This window comes from Populus trichocarpa, chromosome 14 (genome assembly GCF_000002775.5).
Source record: "Populus trichocarpa isolate Nisqually-1 chromosome 14, P.trichocarpa_v4.1, whole genome shotgun sequence".
NCBI lineage: Eukaryota > Viridiplantae > Streptophyta > Magnoliopsida > Malpighiales > Salicaceae > Populus > Populus trichocarpa.
This window is the reverse complement of record NC_037298.2, coordinates 12185655-12207949: the sequence shown is the minus strand read 5'-3', so window position 1 is coordinate 12207949 and position 22295 is coordinate 12185655. Positions and strand designations below refer to the sequence as shown.

The 22295-nt window shown below is 30.8% G+C and overlaps 1 protein-coding gene across 1 annotated transcript; it reads right to left on the bottom strand.

Annotated features, from left to right (window-relative positions):
* Positions 1–1186: 1186 nt before the first annotated feature.
* Positions 1187–1942, bottom strand: LOC7456011 (uncharacterized). The gene is made up of 2 exons (XM_024585807.1): positions 1718–1942; positions 1187–1462 (listed from the first exon to the last, which is right to left on the bottom strand). Exons 1-2 carry the CDS (start codon positions 1940–1942, stop codon positions 1187–1189), a joined length of 501 nt encoding a protein of 166 aa, XP_024441575.1.
* Between the last annotated feature and the right edge of the window lie 20353 nt (positions 1943–22295).

The following is a 22295-nucleotide window of genomic DNA, read 5'->3' as shown; positions in this document are numbered from 1 at the left end:
AAAAACAAAAATACCCTCTGCACTTAGAAAAACAAATTTGACCCAAAGAACTATTTGGTAATTATACTATGAAAAAATATAAAAATTAAAAAATACCCTTCAGACTTGAGACTTTTCTATTTTTTAAGGTCATGGGTGTAATTATACTGTGCAACAAAATGTAAAAATACTATGTCACCTCTATGTGTACTCTAACTTTTAGTATCTTTGAAGAGCAAATCAGTTGTTTTACTGTGAATTGCACCGTGAACAATCTAAGTAAAATACTAATGTTTTTTAATTGCATGTTAAATTAATACGAAAAGAATGAGATACTCGCACAACAAATCTAAAATAACAAATAAACTTTGTGGAAAAACCATTTTAACCCTGAAAAATAGTCTTGAGTGATTTCTTTTAAAGGTCAGAAATATCAATTAATTGTGAATTAAGACATCTCTATAGTAGTTTTTCCACACACCAAATAGGTTATGTTAATAATCTCACCTGAGCTTATAGAACATAGTTTGGATCCAAACTTTTCCTAACAGTGAACTTACAACAAGTGCCTCATGTCATGTCCCAATACGAAACATCAAGCTCGCAATCATCAAACAAGCTCCTCCTTGTCAAAAGAAGAGCAGTGCCGCATGAAGCAAAGAGCAAGCACATAGCGGCCTGCAGCAGCATTTCAACCAAACAAAAATATGGCTAGTCTTTACATTGTTTGACCAAGTGATCCGATCTCTATTAGCCGATAACATATCAAACATCTAATCACAATCTAAGTAGATTTAACATTAGTATGCATGATCATGACAAGATTAACTTAATCTTATGCATGGGTCCCTCATAAAGTTAGGTCAGAAAATCAGATAATGCTAAATGGACAGCAAAAAGAGGCAGAAGACTCGGTGGAGAAAAAAGAGATGGGAGTGGATATCCATCAATTTGCCATAGCCTTCAACCTTTTAATACTTTAATGCGCATTAAGAGAAAACAAAGGCCTGGGTACAAAGTGCTTTAATGGTATCCAAAGTTGGTAAAAGTAAGAGCAAGATTAATTATCAAAAGATCAGGAGCTAATTCACAGTTCATCACAAACATTATACAGCAAGAGATGAGTACTAAGTCTTAACTCCAAATCCAGAAGGATCAAAAACTTAATTAGTATATAACAACTGTAAAAAGTCCATTAATATTCAACTTAAGCTTCAATCTCAAACCTTGGACACTTGATGGAGCCCATTGATATGTCTATCTCAATCAAATTTTCTTCCTCGTTCATCTCATTTAATTCTGCCAGAAGCTCCATTAGACCATGCTGTTTGAAAAATGATCCTGGTGCAAAATCTGGCAATTTGTTCTGCAGATTATAGATGACCTCATCTTCCTCATGATCACAAATGTAATGTCCACCTGGAAGGGAGATTTCAATGAGGCTATCCTCGTCAGAAATAGATCCATCGGAGCACTCTCGGCTCTGAAACATTTTGTCTTGGAACAGCCATTCCACTTCTGAGTCCTCACTAGTTGATGAGCGACCAAGGCAGTCACTTTCTGATGTTATAACTTGAGATGATCTAACCAAATACTCATCAACCTGACCTCTACCTCCTCCTCCTCCTCCTCCTCCTTCTTCTTCTTCTTCTTCTTCTTCTTCTTCTTCTGTGATGAATTCCTTTTCGAGCACAAGTGGTTTAGATATAACATCTTCTATGTAAGGTGAAGTGCTTGCCTGATCTGGCATGACAATCTCATCTGTCACTGATTTCTGCACTTGTGTTTGTTTTTGCTTTGAGAAAGTCAAGATAAGACTAGATAAAATTAACGCTGTTGATGTGAGAAAGATTGACAAGAGCCCATATCCAAGAAAACCAGCAAGAATCAATACCGGAGCAAGAGCAAACATCAATGGTAGTACTAGTGAGAATATTTTGAAGAAACACAAAGGAGAAGCCATTTGTTCCAAGACTTTGTTTTGCAACTTCATGAACTTAAGGAGCTCCTTGTCCAGCTTATTTCGTCAGAAAGAATTTACAAAGAAGATAATTTGCACCTCTATATATTGACACTGTAAGATATGCAAATTAACGAGATTAATGGGAGATAGATTAATAGACAGATGGATGGAAAAAAGCTGATCTTTATGGGGAGAGATATGAGGAATGAAACTATATATGATCTAGATCCACGAAAAAAACGTAGCAGAAAAGCAGTTTATCAATTCTAGCTCCAGTGCTGAAAAAAGAGTCTGCTAGCTGATAGATTGGGAGAATATAGTGGAACTTAGAGAGCATGACAGTAGTCTTAAGCCTCACCAGTGCTGTTGAAATCAAAGAAGACAGACTACTAAAAGAAGAAGGTTTTGAATATGGGGATTGAAGAAAGATTGCAGATTATAAAATATGACTGCCAAAGTAAGTATGAACAAGAAGAAATGAATCAATGAGAGCTGTACTGTGATTATAGATTTGAGGAGCAGATAATACCTGAACTGGTTTGCAAAAAAGAAGCAAGTGATCAAGAACTAAAAGAAAATAATATTTTCTTCTTATATCAACCTGATGAGAATTACATGCTTGCTTCTCACTTCTCTACAGACTCACAGTTCTCAAGTGCCCCTTGCTCCTAATAAACAGGTTTTTTTTTTCCTCCTCAGCTAACCACAATCAGGTGGTGTTCCTCTGCAACTGATTCTCTTGAAAAAAAGCACAAAACCCCAGGTTTTGCAGCATTGATTAACAGTCTTAGAGCATGGATATTAGAGAAGCCATGTGCTCACATCTGTGCTCACCACATGGCATTTGACCTCTAACTTCAAGGAGAAAAAACTATAATTAAAAGGAAAAAAAACCCAGAACCCAACACAGGTCATATATTTTATTACATTTCGCCTTCAGCCATATCCCTGCTACCCAAAAACCCTATTTATCAGAACCTTACATGAAAGCTTCAGGGGAAGAACGAAAGAAACATTACCAATAACATATTTTGCGCTCCTTAATATTATCTTCAAGTCGATATGCAGGTGAGCAGAAACTTCCTTTGTCCCTGAGGATTAATCTCTGAAACAGTACAAAAAGAAAAAGAAAAAGAAAACACCAACTTTTCCTTATGAAAGAACAGTAATTTTACGTTCCTCTATGGCACAACCTCATTACTCTGAAACATCTTCATATGGAAGACCAAGCCGAGATCATCTAGGTTAAAATTCAGAAATTTTTATTTTTTTTTCCAAATGGCTTCAAAATCTAATCTACATTGAGTCACTAAAGACTAGCATTAACATGCCTACCGACGTACCACCTCTTTGAATCTGTATTATATAAGTAAAATACTCCTAAAGTCTACACAAAGGCTACAAACTGAAGAGGATAGCGCTTTTTATTTTTTTATTTTTTTCCATTATCCTTTAAAAAATAAATGTACAAGAAACAAGTAGTGGTGGAATATTCGAAATTAAAAACTTAGTCCAACTTTTTAAATATTTTCAAATTAATCTACGTGTTTGACTTAAAATTAAACCCATATTTTCAAATTTTTAAATATTGTGATATTGATCAATTCAGAAAGAAAACGTTCAATAACATGATTCAATGTCTTCTCTTTTAATATAATTGAAGCATAATACGGTGACAAGTATTCGGCAATGTTCCTGGTCGTGTGAGGGTCTCCTCCTGAGTTCATTTCTAGTTTCTGCTTTTAAATTTTCTTCTCATAGAATGTGCCTCTAATGATGCCTTCAAGTTTGCTTTAAGCATATGGGCCAACAACGTGCCTCCACCTACCAAAACCTCTAACCCCACTCTCACTAAAGCCAGTGCAAAGCAGTGCCGGTGGACGGCGCAAAAATGATGCCTGAATTGTTGATATTATATGGAAGTACGTTTTTTGAACATTTTTAAAAATATATACATGTAAGATGTGGCCTATCAGTAAACACCCATTACTATATATTTTTTTATAGTAAAATAAATGATTATTTTGCTCTAGAGTAGAAAAAATTAGAGTTTTGGTTGGGGGCATTACTATATTTTTTTTTATAGTAAAATGAATGATTATTTTGCTCTAGAGTAGAAAAAATAAGAGTTTTTGTTGGTGGGAGGGTGGGGGGGGTTGTTTGTGTTAAAGTTTATTGCATAGTAAAGATATATTTTTACCTTTGAAATCAATAAAATTTAGATCTATGGACTAATAATTTTTTTTTTAACTTTTTATAAACTTTTAAAACAATAGAAATACTTATTTACCCCATGAAAAAAAATATTGGGCTATTGGACAAGATTTTAATTTTTTAATTAAAAAAGTTGTTGGCACGTGCTAATCACATGTCAATGAGTGGATGGTGTCTGTGCCATTTAGGTTGTGTATTCAACACCACCTGGTGGCCAAACTTGACATTTTGCTGTCTCTTTGGATGCGCCAACTTATCCTTTTCCACATGGTATGTCGTGTGACGATGTATGATGGTCGGATTGTCGTTGAATATCATTTCTTTTTGTTCTTGTCCTTTTCCACATGGTATGTCGTGTGACGATGTATGATGGTCGGATTGTCGTTGAATATCATTTCTTTTTGTTCTTGTCCTTTTCCACATGGTATGTCGTGTGACGATGTATGATGGTCGGATTGTCGTTGAATATCATTTCTTTTTGTTTTTTTTTTATTTTTTCTCTCCTGCCAAATAAAGTGCACGATTGACCTCTTTAATTTTTTTTTTCAATCTCAGTTCTTATTCTTTTGATTTCTTAATTCGTTATTATTCTTTTTATAAAATTCTTATTTGTTTTCAATTTAGTCTTTCAATTACAATTTCTCATATAGTTTTTTATTCTTATTTTGGTCTTTATTCTTTTGAGTTTTAATTTTTTTCATTGGCTCTTTAATTTGTTAAAGTTTTTTTGGCTTTAAATTTCATCCTCCAATCACAGTTTTTTTAGTTGTTTTTTTTTAATTTGACCCTCATTTTTTAATTTGTTTTCCTTTTGTTAAAGCTATTTTTAATTAAATTTTTTTCCCTCTAATTAATTATTTTATTATTATTTTCACCCTCATTTTTTATTAAATTTCTTTTTAGATCTTTTTGTGTAATTGAGTTTTTCATAGTTTCATATTTTAACATTTGATTTTTTGAGAATTCAGTTTCATACAATCTTATCATTCTATATTAGTTTTTTTTTAATATTGATTTTGTGATTATCTTCAATTTATTTTATGTGGGTTTATCTTTCAGTTTTTTTTAATATTTATTTTATATTAGTTTATCTCGGTCTCTTGATTTAGGTCACGAGTTTTACATGTCTTTTTTTAATATAAGTTTTTTTTTAAAGCCCCGTTTGTTTGCAGGAAAGTAGTTTTCTTTTGGAAAGTGGTTTCTGTGAAAAGTGAATTCCAGAAAAGTAAATTATTTTTCGATGTTTGGTAGTGTCATGAAAAGTAAATTGGAAAACATTTTTCGATGTTTGGTTATGTTATGGAAAATGAGCTGGAAAATAGCTTATTAATATTTTTTTCTTTTCAAGTTTATTAAAATAATAAGGAACAAATCTTACAAATTAAAAAGTTGAATGAGAATGGAATTGAAAAAAATCTAGTTTCATAAATTATCTCAATAAAATAAATAATAATCAAAATAATAGATAAAAAAATTGAAAGATGATGAAATTAAAATAATAATAATTACAATTTCATAAATTATTTTAAATAAAATAAGTAACAATCAAAAGAATAAGGACCAAATTTGATAGATAAAAAATTACAATTTAAAAAATGATAAGAGAAAAGTAAATAACAATCATAAAAACAAGAACCAAAGTTAATATAAAAATCAAATTAAATCAAATTTTAAGGGATGAATTTGAACAAAAAAAAGATTCAAACAAAATATATAGCAATCAAAAGTTTGAGGACCAAATTTGACATAATCAGCAAATAATATGATATTTTTAAATTTTTCACAACTTCTGGAAAGTGTTTTCCGCCCAAAATAAAAGGAAAACACTTTCCTGAAAATCAAGCTAAATTTTCCTTTGATAGAAAAGTATTTTCTATTGACCAACTTTTCTAATGACAAACAAACACAGGAAAGTTTGGAAAGTGGTTTCCCGGAAACCACTTTCCAGGAAACAAACGACGCATCCTAAATTACTTTGTTCGTGTTTGATTTTTCAAGATATTATTTTAATTCATCTATATTTTTTTATACAAATGAAATTTATTTTTTAAAATAAAAAAATATTTATTTTTAAATAATATTTATGATATGTGCAGCCTTGCATAATATTGTTTTTAGGGTGTGAGTTTATTCAATCAGTTTCATTTGTGTTTCTATTTCTATTATTTATTTATTTAAATAAACAAGTTCAGTAAACACAATCGGGTAAAGGTCTCATTTTCTGTAATTGAATATCTTAATCTATATTCATCTCTTAATTTTTTAAATTTCTCTTTTGGTTATTGTTAACGATTTTTTTATTTATTTACATAATTGATTATTAATTTATTTAATTAGATACGTACATAAAAAAATTTATTTACATTTTAATTTTTTATATAAAAAAAATTATAATGAATTAGCCTATATACTTGGTGCTTTTTAAAAAATAAAATTTACAACCCATGAAGAAAGAGTACGTGTTATTTAGCTAATTCTCTAAGAAAGCGTGTGGCCTAGTACTCTTACGCCGGCCCCCACTCGATGGAATCATGCTAAACTCAAGTTGTGTTTGAGATCATCTGGCTAGGTAGCTAAGCTAGCTAGCTTTTCGAACGTTAAAGGGTCCAAAGTAGAGAATTTATATAATAAGCTCAAAGCGAGCTCACAGATAAAATCAATACATGCATGCCAGCCAGTGGGACGTCTCTCTACCTTCAATCTTATTTTTCTATTCAAAACCCTTTAGTAATACCACATTTTCTTAATTTTTGAAGAAATCAATAACTATATAGTTGTTTTTTACTATATAGTAGTGTAAGAGAAGATCATAGGTTCCATAATTCGTATTTTCAAGGATTATTATCATATATGTAAATGAATAAATAAAGCAACATCCTTATAGGAAATATTCAATTAATTGTGTGATGAGAATTGAGAAAAAAAGGAGAATGCGGGAAATATGTTGCCACTTGTCGGCCAGTTGCAATTGTGAGTTGCAGAAATTGAGGAGGGCCACATGAAACCCTAATTGAGTCACCTTTTGCTCTTCATCTTGGCTACAAGAACCAGCAAACAAACGTAATGTTTATTACTCTAAAATAGAAATACAATCACGTTCGGAGAAGCAATTGTCTCGAAAGAAGAAAATGAGATCAAGAAATCCGACCATCAGTGGGGATTGTAGCACAAGGAATGTTTGAGGTGTGAAAACCGATTCATGAAAGTCTACGAGCCTAGGAGGGGACCATATCTCAGTTTTGATGCATGTTTCATTGTTACTCTAAAAGCAGATAAGATAATCTTGCATTGAATCCAGAGATTAGACCCTCTTGTTTTGACCTCTGTATAATTCGTACATACATGTAGTTGTTCTTGCTTCTTCCATAATTACTTGGGAGAAATTAGGGCAGCTACTGCGTGCTTGGAATCTACTTCTATCTGTAAAAAGACGATTCCTCGCTGATTTTGTCTGTCGTATTTCTCTACTAAGATGGAAATGAAAACACAATAGAATTTGTGAATGGTGGGATTGGGAGCCTTGTAAAGATCCTGAATGGAGTAAAAATGACAGCTTTTATAGGTACTCCAATAAAACAATGTTAATCTAAATAAAAGAAAAAGAATTTATTCTGAATTAGCTAGCTAGTGAGTGTGTGACTTAGAATTTTATGGATTTCTGTGTGGTTTTTATTAATCCTAGCTTTATTTTGATTTATATTTTATAGAGGAGTTTTTCACCTCATTATAAAAAATATTATTTTTAAAATCAATGCTCCTCAATATTAGTTACCTATATCTCCCACAAAGTCCATTCACACACATAAGATCCCAAATTAAATGCAACCATTTAATAGTTATAATCTTTTGTGCTTTTAATGTATTTAAGTATTTTTTTAAGATCTCACGAGTGAACTTCTCCAAGATTACTTTGAAACCTACTTATAAGATTTATAGCAAAACTAATATCAAGTTTTGTGCAAAGCATGTCATACATTATAATACCTACAGCCTGAACATATGATGTACGTATTTAGCATTTCTCTCTCTTCATCTTCATCAACAACATACATTTTCTTATATAGTTTCATTTATTTATTAATAGAAGTATCCATTAGACTTGGATTATCCATGTGGAATCTTTTTAATATTTCATCTAATATCACTGGTTAAATAGATAAAGAGTTATATTTTCTATCTCTAATAGTTTGGATACCTAATACACATGATGCTTTATTTAAATCTTTCATCTCAAAATGAGATTTCAAAAAATATTTAAATTTATTAATAGATACAACATCATTAGCAACAATCAAAATATCATTAATATAGAAAGATAAAAGTATAAAAAATACTACAACTATTCTAATGATAAACACGATGATCAAAGTCATTAGCTATAAAACCATATTTAATAATAGCATATGCATGGAAAGTATAATACTATTAACTTAAAGATTGCTTGAGACTATAGATAGTTTTTAAGCTTGCATACCTTATTTTCTTTACCTTCAATTTTTTAACCTTTAGTTGTTGCATAAATATTTCTTCTTTTAATTTACCATTAATTAAAAAAGTTGCATTAACATTCATATGTAATAATTCTAAATCTAATTCGGCAATAATAGACATTAGAATTCATATCAAATTGAATTTAGCAACTAATGAATATATCACTTCATAATCTATACTGAACTTTTATGTAAAACCTTTAGTAATTAATCTTGCTTTATATTTATCACTTGACCTATTAGATTTATATTTCTTTTTTCTAAATTCATTTACAACCTAGAATTTTCCTATCTTAATTTGGGTAAATTTACCAACTCCTATATATTTTTTTGCGATTGATTTTGCTTTATATTTATCAATTTACCTATCAGATTTATATATCTTTTTCAAAATTCATTTACAACCTATGACTTTTTTATCTTTGGGTAAGACTACCAACTCTCATGCATTTTATGGAGTCTAATTCTTCTTTTATAGATTCTTTATAATTTATCGATTCAAATGATGCTAATGCTTTGTAAAATAGTCTTCTTTTTCTTCTTCATTCAAGAAAGTAAAGTGATCTTGATGGTATCCTTTCTCTTTGAATTCTACCAAGTGTATCATAAGGATTTTCAAATGGTTAAGCCAAAGTCTTTATATTACTATCTACTTCATTTTCATTATTTATTGATTTATCCTCTTTAGTAATCTTAAATTTTCTAAATTTATTTGGATTCCTAATATCAATCTAGCATCTTTACTTTCAACCTTATTAATAGAACCATCATTATGATATATTAGAAATTTATATCCTTTTGGATTTTTATAATATCCAATAAAATTGCTCTTAATATCTTACTATCTAATTTAGTTCTTGTATATGATGAGATGAGTATATGAGCCGAAGATCCCCAGACCCTTAAACTATTTAAGTTTAGTTTTCTTCTTGTCCATAATTCATAAGGAGTTATATTATGAGTTTTAGTGGGAACAAAATTTAATAAATATTTAGCAGTAATTATAGCTTCACCTAAAAAATATGAACTAAAAGAAGAATGACATAACATAGATCTTACCATATCAATTAGAGTTATATTGCTCATTTTAGCAACATCATTTTATTATGGAGTATAAGGTATAAAAAGTTGATAAATTATACTATGTTGTTTTAAACAATTGCCAAACAAATCAGACATGTATTCTCTACCACAATCAGATCTAAAAAAACTTATATTCCTTCCTAATTGATCTTCAACTTTATTTTTATAAACTTGAGAATTTATAAAAACTTCATATTTTTTATGCATCAAATATATATAACCATAATGAGAAAAGTCATCAATAAAGGTGACAAAATATTTCAAATACTTATGAGTTTTAACATTCAAAGAACCACATATATTATAGTGAACAATAGCTAAAAGTTTGTTAAATCTTAATCCTTTAGGAAAAGATAACCTTGTCATTTTACCAGAAATGCATGGTTAACAAGCATTAAATTTTATGTTGATATTAAGAATGAAACCCATATTAACCATTTTGTTTTCATTTTTTCCTTATTAATATGTACTAATTGTAAATGCCATGTATAAGAATCATCAACATATGAACAAACATCATAAATAAGGTTAATATAAGTAGAAGAAAAACTTATTGCATTTTCATTATTAGAAGTAAAAATATTAAGTTGATAAAGTCCATCAATCTTAACTCTTCACATAAGAATTCTACCATATTTTCCAATAGAAACTTTTCCTAAATGAAAATGCACCTCATAACCTTTATCATTTAGGCGAGGGACATAAATTGTTGGTGCAAATAACACATTAGTCAAATAGAGTTTCCTCACTTAATGTACCATGGTCTTTGTAGTTACAACACCTAAAACATCACAATAGGTGTTGTTTCCCATATACATATAATAATCACCTAGTTTTACCTCCTTCATATCAACAAAACAATTTCTTATCTTTACCACATGACATGATGATGCAAATCTACCTACCAATTTGTACTATTAACATATGCCATAAAACATCTAAAAACAACACAAATTAGGGGTAAGCAAAAAAACCGAACAACTGATTAAACCAAAAAGACCAAACCGAAAGAAAACCGAATTAACCGATTAAAAAATCACAAAAAAATTCTGGTTTGGTTCGGTTTCGGTTTTCAAATTTTAAAACTGATTGAACCGAACCAAACAGAACCGGTTCAACCAGGCCAACATTTTAAAAAAAACAAGTATAAATAAGATTATTTTTTTCTAACCCTAAACCTACAGTAGCATTCTTTAAAGACAATCAGCCGCCCCCTTCCTTTGCTCTCTGCATCTCTCTACTCTCTGATTTTTCTCTATACTCCATATCCCATAATTGTTAGGAATTGTTAGGCTCCTACTGCTCCATGCTCCTCTGTCCTCCTATCAAAGGCACACCCTTCTTCACTTTTGCTTTTAATTCTTTTAGTTCTCCTATCAAAAGCATGCCTCTCTTTACTTTTGCTTTTAATCTTCTTATCCTTTAATTTTCTTTCTATTTCTCGCATAACCTTGTAATTGTTATATAATTTTTCATACCCATGTAACCGAAGAAGATTATTATGTCAAACTAGTAAAAGGCTTTTCTATGCTTTTCTTGATGTTGGTCTTGTGAGGACAACAATTGGACATCGGGTTTGGTTATTTATTGAAGAGACCGAGTATAAAAACACCACACACTCAATAAATGTGTGGATCTATGTAAACTATTTGTAATTGGTTTCCTTTCATTCTGGTTTTACATTTGAATAATTGATATCTTTTGATCTTCCCTCTTTTTTTCCCAGTCAAATGACTTCTTTTCTTTCCTTTTGTTTTGTGTATCTTTTGCGTAAAGTTTATTTTTTGGGCAAGGATCTAACAAAAAGAAAATTGGGGTTGTATTTTTGGATATTATGCATGTCTAACCGGTTTAGCTTGTTGAGAAAGCCAAGATTTCTTATAAAATAGGCACAAAGCTGTGAAGATAGAAATAAGAGGAACCGGTTTAAACTGGTTTGAAAGGAAAAAAACCAAACCAAACATGGTCGGTTCGAACCGGTTTTCTGTTCGATTCAGTTCAAAAACTTGAAAAAAAATAATTTCGGTTTGGTTATTTATTTTGGCCCAAAACCGGACCGAACCGAAAATGCTCACCCCTAACACAGATTATATGTTTGGAACCTTTATTATTGGGTTTGTTATCATTTTCTTTTTAGAACAATTAAATTGGCAATAACCAAATTTTTCATAATTAATACATTTGCCTTTACCCTTTTTATTCTTATTAGAAAACTTGAAATTCTTTCTTGAAACAAAACATATTAAAACCCTTCATTTTTTGAAAAAGTTTTTATAGCCATTTCTAATAGACTCAAATTTTGGTGATATTACATAGACATAAAAATGCATTCGAGTTTTTTTTAGCCCTTCTTCAACTTCTACACCTAATGATGTTAGTAAGTTTTTCATGGTAATTGGCTGATGTGAGTAATTAAGTGATATGACAATTGATTTTCATGAATTATGTATCTTATCAGGAATATCATTTTCTAAAGCAACCAACTCTTTAACAATGACAACTAATTTATTCACGTGTTTAATAACATTATCACTTTTTTCATGTTGGTACCATTAAATTTTTTAATTGAAAGTTGAACATGTGTCTCAGAAACACTACTATATGCATTAGTGATGGCAGTAAATATATTTTTAGCAAAATCATGCTCCTAAAAATAAAATCTATGTCAGGCTCTATAAAAGTAAGCATGATTTCTCTAACAGTTCTATTATCATCCATATATCTTTTTATAAGACCTTTTAATAGAAGAGCTAGCATTTAATAAGACATCAACATTAATTATGTAATCAACTTTGTCTTGAAAAAGAATGTGATGAACTTGACACTTTTAAATAGAAAACTTTATACCATTCATTTTTTTAGTTTTGTTTAATTATTGACTAACAACCTTATTAGCCATAATTGAGAGAATTAAAAAAAATTAAGTTAGACAACTAAGCAATAATTAAGGACCTTCGTATAATGATATATACCTTACTTCACCAATATGTTGTTAATGTGTGAAAAAGACTAACATTGATGCTTCTATACCTTAAAATGATGAAAAAGATTGAAATGATGACCACAATGATGACTTAAGAGAAAAGAAAAATGTATCAAGTTATAGTTAAGGAGACAACTTAAAAAGTTATAAGGATCAATAAAAGCCTCAACCAAGCTAAAGTTATACCAATGATAAGCATTTATAGGTCATAGAAGAAAACAAAGTTAATTTAAACAAAAAATAAAGTATTCTTTCCAGATTAGTGGGTGAGTGACTTTGATTTTTATCCAAAGAAAAAGAAATTTTATGTGGTTTTCTTATCTTTATTTGGTAGCTTTTGATTTCTATTTTATAAAGAAGTTTGTTACTCACTATGCAAAATATTTTAGAAATAATGTTACTTTTAATGTTATTGCTTCTAAAAATTACATACCTTATCTCCCACAAAGTCCTCACTCACACATAAGATCCCAAGTAAAGTGTCACCGCTTAATAGTTAGTTTGATCAAGTTAAACTCCATATAATCAAATTAACCAAGACTAATAATATGGAGATATTATTGCAAGGTTCTCAAATTAATTTTTACAATTGCATATTGGAGGATTATGTAACCACACTTTCATACATTCTAAAGGGTTATTTGGCCACTATCTTCAACCAAAAAAATAGGGGAAAAGATAAATAATGAAAAGAATCACAAGTTTATTTTATATTAGATTGGTGGCCCGTGCAACAACACGAGCCGGACTAAATATTTTTTAACCCGGAAAAAAGGAGATGATCATGTTCTTAAAGAAGTGAGAGAAATTTTATAATCAAGTTAAATTTTAATTAATTTGATAATATGATTAAAAAAAATGAGGCGTCAACAACTCAAAATTAATGGAAAAAAAATTGATTTAGGCAAAACTGGGTTAACACGTGAAATCAATGACCTGGACATGAGATATGTCAAGATTTTATGTCTATCGTGCGTCCTAAATCATTAGGTCACGATAATTCGATAGAAATGGAAATTCACAATAAATAAAAATGAAATTGCAAAAATTAAGAGACAAATATAAATCAAGATATTTAATAGCACAACACAAGTCATTTACCCAGTTGTATTTAATGAATATATTTATTAAAATCAATTTGTAATAGAAATTGACAGACAAATAAAATTTATTGAATAAAATAAAAAAAACAATATTATGTAAGGTTGCACATATTAAACATATCATAAGAAAATAAATATTTTATATATATATATATATATATATATATATAGATGAATTATATTAACCTCATAAAAAATTAAAGACACCCAATATAATTAAAAAATAATCGCTATTTAAAAAAAAGCTAAATAAGTAAAAAAATTGACATAGGAAGGGTATTAATTAAAAACAAAATTTAATAATATTAAAAGAAAACATTACAAAAGGTATTAATTGAAAAAAACAAAAAAAAAGTACCAAAAAAGAAAAAGAATAGGCGTATGGGCCTTCAAGCCTAGGCCAGCATTTCTAGGCCTGCTATTATTTATCTTTTTTAAAGGGGCAAATGATTTTTTTGAAAAAAAAATCAACAGGTAGACAACACGTCGCTTGCTGTTGTAAAAGACGTGTCATCTGTCAGCCACCACAATGTCGGCTAGAAAATCGGGTCTACAAGTGTTTTACCCAAAAAAACTCGTTTTTCAACCCCATTTCAACCACAAAACACTCTACAAACACCCTGAGAACACCAAGAAAACAACCTATCAACCTATTAAACCCAAAGAACAGTCCAAACCACTAAATCAAACCGGGAAAAAAAATATTCCTCATTTTCTCGGTTCTTCACTCTCCATTAACTCTTCCTCAATTTTCTCTTTATAGAACCCTAAAAATCGCAATACATACGACATGTCTGTTTCAACATCTGGTATTTTTTTTCATCTGTTATTTTTTTTCTTTGATGCTTTGTAATATTACAAAAAAAACTAGAGGTGAAGAGAAATTGTCGTAGCGCAAGACTCAGATTATTATTCATTGGAATAGTAATTTGATGATATTGCCTCTGGCTTAAAACCCTTTCAACTAGGTATTCAAGGCAAGAAGGTATTTTTACCATGATACAATTATCTTTTACAAATTATATGGAATTAAATTAATCATTTTGATTTTTTTACATAGTAAAAATACAAATTTGACCCTATATGTTTTGGTCTTTTTAATTTTTTTAAATAATATAATTACTTTAATACCCTTAAATACAAAAACAACTTAATTCTCTCACAAAAGATTTTTTTGTCATTGTTTTTGTAATTGACATATATTAAATATATTTTAAAAAAGACTTATTAGCGTATTAATGGCCCCCACCCTGCTTAGGTGGAGTTTGAATAGTCGTGACACCCCTAACCCGATGAGATAATGTGCGTTTCAAGATTCACGACAATTTAACGTTAGTTGCCATTTCTTTTTTGCCCCCCTTCTTCTCTTTCTATCCACTTAGATTCTCACACTAACCCCTTAAAAATTCAAGAAGAATCTTTTAATTTGTTGATTCTTTAGATTTTATCCTTTTTTTTTATTATGATTTTTTTTTATCTTGAATGATATATAAAATTGGTATGCCTTTTCAATTTCATCCCTCTTAAATTTTTTCATCTTTCAAATTTATCTTCATTCTTTTAATTGCTATTATTTTTTGTTTGAAATCATTTTTTAAATTGATTTTGTTTTATGATTTCACCCTTCTTTGGTTCTTTTTTTCCTATCAAATTTAACTCATATTCTTTTGATTGCCAATTTTCTTGCTTTGACAAGTTTTAAAATTGATATTTTAAAATTGGTTTATAATAAACTTCTTGATTGAACCGGATCCAGAGTTTCATACGTTGTGAATTTTTAAGATTTAACCAGATTTAGGATGTTTGCATAAGTTTGTTTTTTTTCCTTTTATACAAGCTTTTTTTTTTCGTGTTTCATTCTTCAGTATTTATTCAATTGAATACTGAGTTCTTTTTCTTTTAGCTTGCTTTCTATTGAATTTTTTATTGGTCTTGAAAATGAATAAGTTATTTAAGGTCTTTTTTATTTATTGTTCTTTATTGGAATTTTTTTAGCTAATTCTTTAAATTTATATCTTCTTTTTTTATCCTTTCCTTCAATATTTGAAATGATTTTTTAAAACAATTTATAAGGCTATAATTCTTTTTCTATTTCATTGCCCTTTAATTTATTTTTCTTTCGAATTTAGTTTTTATTATTTTGATTGCTATTTGTTTTATTTGAAATAAATTTATAAAATTATTTTTATTTTTTCTCTCTAATATTTCTATTGATTTTAAAAATGACCTGCGTTTTCTTTGATTTTTTTAATTGTTGCTCTTTTTTTTATTTACTTTGGCTAATAAATATTAAATTGGTTAGAAATTGAACTTCTTAATTCAGTACAAGTCTAGGATTAAATGGGTTACGAGTTTGAGATCTTTGTTCAAGTTTAGAAGGTTCGCCCAAGTTTTCTTAGGCTTTCCCCCCTTTTATTAAAGTTGATAGTTTTTTTCAGTTTTAACATTTAGCATTTATATTATTAATGATTAGACTTTTTTTATTTTGTTTATCTGTCTTCTATATGATTTTTTTAACTATGCATTTTTTGTCATTCTTTTTTTTTGTCCATATATCAGCCATTTTTTCTCGGTCACATCTATGCTCTAAGTCACATTAAAACAAAAACACGCTTACATTATAAAATTACAAATGTTTTTCAATTGTATCTTTCAAATTTGGTCACTATTCTTTTTATTGCTATTTTTTTGTTTGTGATCAATTATTAGATTTTTCTTACAATTTCATCTTCCATGGGTTTTTTTTCTATCAAATTTAATCCTCGTTATTTTTTATTTCTATCTTTTTTTTTCTTTTGTAAATTCTTAAAATTAATATATTTTTCACGATTTTATCCTTTAAAATTAAATTGGTTGGGAAGTATGTTACTTGACTCAACTCGGGTTCAGGATTTCATTGGTTGTGAGTTTTAGAAATTCGACTAAGTTCAGGAGGTTTGCTCATGTTGATTTTAGTTTTGTTTTTTTTTTTTTTTTGACTTCTATAAGGTTAGTCTCGGATTCATGATCAAAGTCACCGGTTTTAAAGGTTAACGCAGGTTGACTTTTGTTTTTTTTGTCATTTTTAAATTTATTTATTTTAATTTCATTATTCAATATTTGATTGAATTTTCCCCTTTCCTTTCATGTGGTCTTCTTTTTCTATGAGCTATCCCAATCTTATATCCATTGTCATAAAATTTGTGAGTTAACCCAGTTTAATTGTGTTTTTTATGTTTTTTTCTTTTGTTTCACCTTTCAACATTAAAGCTTTTATATTCTAGATAGGCTCGTTTCGGGTCTTTTTTTTTACCTTTTAACTTGTCATTTTATTTATTATTGTTATATTTTTTTATTTATATTATTTAAATTATCAATTGATCTTAACTGAGTCTCAAATTTTATTTTATTTTTTACATTTTTTACATGGAAAAAAAACTCTTACGGACACAGAAAAGCACCGGCCACAAATTTTCTGCAGCTATTTCTCAACCAAGAACTTCAACGCATGCATGCAGCATGGAGAGGACACACATGGGCAAGGCTGTTGGAGGATTTGAGTCTAATCAAACTTTTAGCCCAAAGAAGCTGGTTTTGAGGCCCAGGGTTTTCAAATCCCCGATCTCTGTCTAAACAATCAATCCGCTTGTGCTTAGCCTAAGGATCATGTTAATTTCCTTATTTGAAACAAAAATGATAAAAATCACTATGTTTCCGTATCCATCGACCTCCAGTTTCAGATACATATACTTCACAGAAAAATCAAGTCATCATAACCAAGGAATGCAATAATATCATTTCACATGCATATTAAATTTTTAATATTAAGGAATACCCACCAGATGAATTTAAATGTAAACTAAAATTAAGTTTTTTCTAGTGAACTTAAAGAACATCTTTACTTTAGATTGATGCATATGAATACCCTTAATCACCAAACCCATCTTTTGGGATTCATCACTAAGATCACAATTTCCTTCTACCTATCGGTATCTTGAATTTAACATTAATTGTGTAAAAAAGATCTTGAATTTAACTTGTTTTATATGTCCTAGTGATTCATGTTTGAGCCACAAGTGTGTGTGTGTGTGTGTGTGTGTCACCATGATATAGTGTAAGCTCACTACCATAATCGATTGAGACTGATATGTAAGCGAAGGGAAAGATTTGCAGAAAGAAAAGTTTCTGAGGAAATTTTTTTGCACGGTCATAGCGAATGATATTTGCTTTCTTTGATTTGTTTGAGTACAAGATAATTGGAAAAATGAAGTGCCCATTAATTATTTGCTTGCTGATGTGATTCCATAATTGGCCCCCTACCCAACTTTCATTTTCTTTGATGTTACACTCATGGTAATAATTGCAATATTTCACGCTAATGATTTCTCTCTAGACAACCATATTGTCAATCCTATAGCACCTTCCTGCCTGCCTGCCTGCCTTGTGTTGTGGCACTGATGATTCTGTGTGTTACCTGAAAGCTTTTGCATCGGATGGATTAGAGGAACTTCGATAATTATTATGCGTGTTTCAATTTCAAAACGAGTCTCGAACTCGATCGAATGTTTTTTTTTTTGGTTGGACTCCTAGGCATGTATGCAATGTATAATCACCGAGGAGGTGATTCTGCAATGACATCTGCCCAGCTAGCTCTTTAGACCTCATATTCCAAGTTTTTAGATGAAATTGAGAGGGGTGCAGATTCTCTTTCAAGGTCACATCTTCACCTTAAGTGATGCTAACATTTAACTACCAACCATAAACCCTCCTCTGCACACACTCGCATTTTGAACCAACGATCTACATTTCATTGCTATCGAATCTCTAGTGTTCTAATCATTCTCAGTAGATTCTCTCAATAGATTCTCTGGCCAAGTGTTTCCAACCTGGCCAAGTGTTTCCATGAAATAAAAACTGTAAATTTAGGATTGGCGAACATCAGCATTATTACCCTTTTAAGATTGAGATTGATCATCATGGAACATAAGAAGATGCCCACTTTTCATATATCCTTTTGTTCTCCTACCACCACGCAATCAGGTTCTTGATTCTTGATGTGTGTAATTGGTAACAGGATGGTGATGGGTATTTATGAGTATATATCAAAAATCAATATTTGTATTTTATTCATTATATATATCAGATGAAAAAAATTCAGATATCCATATTTGATTTATATAATCTTAAATATTCCTTCAATTAATTCATCCCTACTTGCAGTGTAGCTTGTAGTAAGAACTAAAAATTCATGTTCATTGGGTATAAATTAAAGCTCTGAAGAAAAACTAAACATTGTTTAGCTACTCATTGCATATTGTTCTCAAAAGAGAGGAAATCCCACATTGCAGTATTGCATATGTGATAGAATCATTGACATAGAATGTGTAGTAGATATGTTTGGTAGGTTGTGAATGGAAAGTTGTCGTGTCTTTTTAAAGAGTGTTGTTTTTTTTTAAAAGAAAGTGTTCTTATGATTTTAAAAATTAACATTAAAATTAATTTTTGTAACTATCTCTTTTGCCGACAAGATTTGAAAGAAGAGAAAACTTCTAATCTTTCAAGGAATTTTATGTCAAAGTTATTATGTCCTTTTCTTATAAAGAATAATGTATAAGTTTTGATTCACCGTTTATTTTTATTTGTGCTACCAATTGAGTAACTATGAGAAACAATATTACAATCATATTATTAATACCAACAATAAATTGTTTTAAATTATTCTTATCTCGATCTACTTCATGTTTATTTTTTGTCAACAAGTATTGTAAATTGATTTTTCTTTACGCTATAACTAACATGCATGTTGTATATTTTGATGAAACCAAATCATCTAAGAAGAAAGAAGAAACAACAATCTTAAACAATTTTAAAGTGTTCCAACAATCTTAAAATAATTTAACTTGCCTATACATATATATGATCTAGTTAATACTTATAAGTCACTACCAGAAAATCAGAGAAAACCAACGGAATTACCGACAGACTTTTTCCGTCGGTAATTAATAATTCCGTCTCAACACTACAAGATTTCACAGTTTTATCGACGGAAAAATTCCGTCGGTGTGTGATTAGAAGTTCGCCGGTGATTTTTTTACCGACGTCATCACCGACGGATTACGTCCGTCGGCTTTCCCTTCGTCTGTGATTCCCCATTTCGTCGCTATATCGGTCGGAAAAACAAAAAAACCATTTGCCGATGGTTTTACAGACGAAATTTGCGCACCAAAAAAATAAAGATTCCCGCTTGAAATATACCGACGGATTTTTAGTCCGTCGGTATATTGTGATTTACCGACGGAAACTATACGTCGGTAAATCTGTCGGTGAGTGTATGAAATACCGACATAATATATCCGTCGGTAAATTCGTCGGTGATTGTGGAAGCTACTGTTGAATGCCGACGGATTAAGTCCGTCGGTAAGTCTGTCGGTGAGTGTTTAAAATACCGACCGAATTCATCCGTCGGTAAAATCCTTGGTAATAGTTTTTTTCTTAATTTGTTTTTAAAAAATTATTTAGGATATATAATATAAAACTATATAAATTAATTGTAATACAAACCAATTATGCAAATAAAATTTATATTAAACATAAAAAAAAAAAAACAAAGTTAAATAATATTCATTACAAACTGAATATGTTTCAAGAAAATAATAAATGAAGTTTTAAAGGTAAATAATGTTGATTACAAATTAATATAAAGATGATGGAGTTTGAGGAGGAGGAGGAGATCCTGGCGGAGGCTGGTGGTTATACGGCCAAAAAGGATTAGGCGCACATGTTCCGCTATTTGACAATTTCATAATCATTTCGTAAAGCTGGTCATAAGCCACTTTTTGCTGTTCATGAGCTGCTTCATACTCCGCTTTTTGTTGTGCTTGAGACGCTTTGAATTGCTCAAACTCCGCTCTTTGTTGTGCATGAGACGCTTTGAGTTGTGCGTACTCCGCTTGTAGGTTGTCGTATTTCTCGTTGAGTTGCTGCAAAGCCACGAGCTCCTTAGATTGGGAGCTCGCTATTGATTGGGAGCTCCCAACGGTTGAAACACTACGGGTCGACCGCAAGTTGTCGGCCGTAGTGTTGGAGAGCCCGTAAACCCGATTTTTATCGGGTCCACCTGACGAGCCAACCTCCATCCACAAATCCGGATCGAATTCTGGATGGGTCAAAGTATCGTCCCCGTATCTCTCCCTCAACCGATTATTATAGGTCTCCTGAAAATAAAAAAAACAAGTAATCATCATATTCAATACAATAAACATAATAACTTACAAAATAAAATGGTTGAACAAACATACCACGAAATGCTGAGCACGGTTATCAACGAACTGTTGCGCCCCCTTCTGGCGGTCTTGACTCCTCACGTGCGTCTCCACAAACAGCTCCATCGGGCTCGGCTCACGTCCAAGAGACGCAGCCTATAATGAAAAAAGATATATTAACAACAACTGAATTTAACGATATATTTCATTTAAATTAATCTTACCATCCGTTTCGCATGTGCAGCAAACGGAACGGAGCCGCCAGTGTGAGTTGTCACCCCGCCATGAATTGGCCAATTCTGGTTGCCAGCACCGGACTGTGAGCGTCGTGTGAACCGCTTAGATGTCACGTGCTCAAGATAGTGCGGCCATATATCTTCCGGGATGTATATCGGTTTGAAATCCCTCTAAACCGCAACATCGTTCCAGCCTTGGAAACCCCTATCCCTCGCGGTTTTTTTTGCCTTTTTATGTGCTTCATACCAAAAATCACGCAACCTGCTTCACGCAACCAAAAATTACATTTCGAAACATAAATTTTTGTCTAAAAAAAATCCTGTATTGTTTTCGATCTTACCTAGTTGCCGCGTGATTTTCCCACACCCTCCTCACAACAGCGTTATGCTCAATGTCCCAGCAGAATTTGTGCTTTGTATAAATAAACAAGTTTAAATAAAAATAATACAATTATATTAATAAGCTGAAAATTATAAATTAATACCAACCTCAAACCTGTTAAACCATGCATTGATTTGAGGCATCCATTCAGAATGCTTGGATATCTGACTCCATTGAAACAATGGAATCTCCATCGACGATTTAAACGCCGATGATATTACTCGGGCGGCTTCAATGTTTGTGAACCTGAAAATAAATGAAATAAATTCAATAGTGATTAAAAAAAACTAAAACCTTAACAAACTTACATTGAAAGGTCGTCCTTCCACTGTGCCTCGTACTTGCGGGTAAATTGATTCCGCTGCGAAGGCACGCCGCCTCTGCGCTGTGAAGTACCGCTGGAAGAGGCAGCATCGGTTGACGGCGTAGGTGGTGTAGGTGCCTCTTCTTGAGAGGCACCTAAGGAAATATCATCCTCGCTGCTAGACGAACTAGCTGCGACCGCACCTGAGCGACTAGCTCTGGTTTTCGTTCTACGCATCTACACAATTTGATACAAATAATTATATAATTAAATTCAAATGTAAAAAAAAAATTCGACAGCACCTCCCCTATACCAGA